This window comes from Dipteris shenzhenensis, chromosome 33, assembly GCF_047967505.1.
Source record: "Dipteris shenzhenensis isolate YYH24624 ecotype China chromosome 33, Dip_SZ_1.0, whole genome shotgun sequence".
Classification (NCBI taxonomy): Eukaryota; Viridiplantae; Streptophyta; class Polypodiopsida; order Gleicheniales; family Dipteridaceae; genus Dipteris; species Dipteris shenzhenensis.
The window spans coordinates 40,565,946-40,569,075 of record NC_141628.1 but is presented as its reverse complement, the minus strand read 5'-3'; the positions used below and the strand labels follow the sequence as shown (position 1 = coordinate 40,569,075).

The 3,130-nt window shown below is 42.2% G+C and overlaps 1 protein-coding gene across 1 annotated transcript; it reads right to left on the bottom strand.

Annotated features, from left to right (window-relative positions):
• Window positions 1-1,121: 1,121 nt before the first annotated feature.
• LOC147880108 (stem-specific protein TSJT1-like) lies at window positions 1,122-2,785 on the bottom strand. The gene is made up of 4 exons (XM_087371590.1): window positions 2,440-2,785; window positions 2,112-2,352; window positions 1,847-1,967; window positions 1,122-1,730 (listed from the first exon to the last, which is right to left on the bottom strand). Exons 1-4 carry the CDS (start codon window positions 2,637-2,639, stop codon window positions 1,537-1,539), a joined length of 756 nt encoding a protein of 251 aa, XP_087227716.1. The 5' UTR covers window positions 2,640-2,785; the 3' UTR covers window positions 1,122-1,536.
• Between the last annotated feature and the right edge of the window lie 345 nt (window positions 2,786-3,130).

Below are 3,130 nucleotides of genomic sequence, written 5' to 3'. Positions count from 1 at the left end.
TTCTAAAGCTTGGACCCTAGGTGAGAAATATAAGATCTACCCATTTGGTGATCCTCTGTAGGTAGACCACCGAGCTCATTTTGTTCCTTGAAATTAAACATAACCTTAGAATCTTAAGACCGATTTCAAGGTAATCTTAGATCCCAATCTTCAGACCTAATGGAGGCAAGCTTCAATCCCGTCATAGACGGGCATGCAACTCGTTCTTATAAAAAGGGCATATTGCTATAAAGTACACCTTCGTAAGGCTAGAATATATCCAATCTTACATATTAAACTTAAAAAAAAAAAAGCAAAAGAACAAAGGGCATAAACATTATCAACACCACTCATGCTCATGTCTAGAAGTGACATTCTTACGTAAAGGACATATTGCCAACTAATAGATAAGTATACCTTCATAAGACTAGAATATATCCAATCTTATATATTTATTTTTTTGAAAAAAGAAGTGAAAAAACAATTGCCAACTAATAGATAAGTATACCTTCATAAGACTAGAATATATCCAATCTTATATATTCATTTTTTTGAAAAAAGAAGTGAAAAAACAATTGCCAACTAATAGATAAGTATACTTTCATAAGACTAGAATATATCCAATCTTATATATTCATTTTTTTGAAAAAAGAAGTGAAAAAACAAAGGTAATTAATGATAATCACATCACCCGGCTAGAAAGAAGAGGAGAAACAAGGAGGAATCATTGTCCCAACCAATCACAAAAAAGCAATGCAAATTTAGGGATAAATGCATTTCCCCTTTCGCAAGGGGGGGTTACCTTTACTAAGGCCTTCACTAGAGGGCAGGCCAAAAAGGGAGTTTGTAAGCGACTGTAAGCAAAATAGGTAATGAGAAAAATAAAAATAACTTACTTAGCAAAGTTATACTCATGTTCTCATTAGTACCCAAGCATAAGCTGCCATCTGGGTTTTGATAGATCTCAGAATCATACATCTTTCTTTGGAAAGCCCCGTGTAAAGGTTTTAAAACAATGTCCCGTACACTTTTAAGTTCAAAAATAGCTGTTGTCTACGCAAGCAGACAAGCCGTAGAAAGTATTGACACTGGGAATTTCAACTGCCATTACTAAAAAGAGTGGAGAAAGGTTTGATTAATATTGCAAGGGCATCAACCTTATCCTTAGTGACAGGGAATAAGAAAACAAAATGTACCGATACTGAGCACTTCAACTGCCATCACTTAAAAGAGTGGAGATAGGTCTGATTAATATTGCAATGGCATCTGGCACACCCTTTGTGACAGGCAATAAGGAAAGAGTAAAGATAGGTTTGATTAATATTGCAATGGCATTAGCCTTATCCTTTGTGACAGGAAATAAGGAAAGAAGGGGCTGCATTTTACATGTATATTGCCTGTTTCATTTCCTTAACAGGAATCCTTTTGAATTGATTTTTGCATCTTTTGATTTCTGTCACTGGCATATTTATCACATAACAGGAGCTCAATCTTTACATGCTCCTTATTTACACAGAAGGAGTTCTGCAGAATTTATTTTCTGCCTGCACAATAGTTCTATATGGACTGAGCCCAATTGGCCTCACTCCCCACTCTCTGCATACTGTCATGCTTGTGATCCTTGTGTGCCATGTCCACCTTGAAGCCAGCTCCCAATGCTTGACCCTGGCTATCAACTCGAGGCACAGGCTTCAGCTTCTGAAGAGGGTGCTCATAGCTTCTGAGACCCATGTTACTGGAGAAATAACAACCTGGATAACCGATGCACAAAACCAGCTGCTCAGAAATTATAGTAGCAACCCGCAGATCCTAGCTCTTGTGAACATACATTGCTCAGAAAACACAACGGCATGAAGAGAGGATATACCAGGGGGGAAAGGCGCAAAGGCTTTCCCGCAACCCGACTTTAGAACATCTGCAGTATCGCTAAATGCAAGAGATCCATCTGCTGCCGTACCCCAGTAAAACGGAACTTTGCCCTCGCAATCCTGGAGCATACAATTTGAAACATTACAGATCGCTGGCTGACCAAGAAAAGGAAAGAAAAAAAAAGGAAGGAAAGAAAAGAAAGGAAGGAAAGAAAGAAAGTACAGAGTGGGAGGAAAGTTGGGAGAAAGCATAGAGTTTCTTACCAGAGCTACGAAAATATTGCGATTGCTTGTGTCAAACAAGATGAAAACAAACTGTCCGTTCAGATCTGCGACAACCTTGTCGGCAGGAAAGGGGCCCCGATCACGCAGCGCCCGGTAGGCTTCAATGATTAGCATCACCTCGTTCACGTTCTTGGCAAGGCCGTACTCTTGTCTCAACACAGGCAAATTTCCCAGATTGCCTTGGAAGAGGCAAAATATGCCATCTAATACCGCGAAGGATCTGCAAAAATGGAGCATTCCTAAGCATCAGATCAGCCCGGCGAGAAGAAAGTTGGAAAACACACTCTGAGGCACCGCTCATTCTGACCTTGGTCTGAGCAAGGCCTGTTTGTGGTGAGTGTAAGCCATTCCGCCAACATCGTTGAGCGAAACGTGGAGGGCGTCAGGCATGTGAGAAACGAAGGAAGAGAGGATTTCCGCGCCGGATTGAGGGCTGTCGGGTGAGGCAGAGGGGCTGCAGAGCTCCTTGGGGACGGTAGCGACAGAGCTACGGAAGACGGCCAACATGGTGAGAAGAAGAAAGAAATGAATGGACGGAGAAGGACGGAATGCAGCAGAAAAACAGAAGATCTGGAGCTACGAAGGGGAAACAGAGACGGAGATCGAAGGAGAAGAAGCTATGGCGGAAGTGCAGCTTGAAGAAAAACGATGATGAAGACAATTCTTATGAGTAGACATTTTATAGATTGACAAGACGACGGTTTTGAGGAATTGGATTGGATCGCTGATGTGGCCTCCACGTCTCTCATCTGACTCAGCACCACACCTCACCCCTTGCCTCTCGCTTTCTTCCACCTCAGCACACAATCCAATCCAATCACATCGCCCGCCTGTCGGTGCACTTGGCACCCTACAACAACCCTAGATTAGATGGAGAGAACAGGACTAGTGGATGAGAGAGAGCACCTTTGAGGGACGCGGGCAGGAGTGCAAGTTGGACGGTGAGCTGCCTCTCAAACTCCAACGATTCTTCAATCAGACTTGTACATTTGAAATGC

Bases quoted from the DNA above. Each gene is read 5' to 3' on its own strand.
- LOC147880108 (XM_087371590.1), bottom strand. From the start codon at position 2,639: ATGTTGGCCGTCTTCCGTAGCTCTGTCGCTACCGTCCCCAAGGAGCTC. The intron at 1,968-2,111 runs GTAAGAAACTCT...TGTATGCTCCAG, and splicing joins GCAATATTTTCGTAGCTCTG to GATTGCGAGGGCAAAGTTCC. The intron at 1,731-1,846 runs GTATATCCTCTC...TCGGTTATCCAG, and splicing joins CTTTGCGCCTTTCCCCCCTG to GTTGTTATTTCTCCAGTAAC.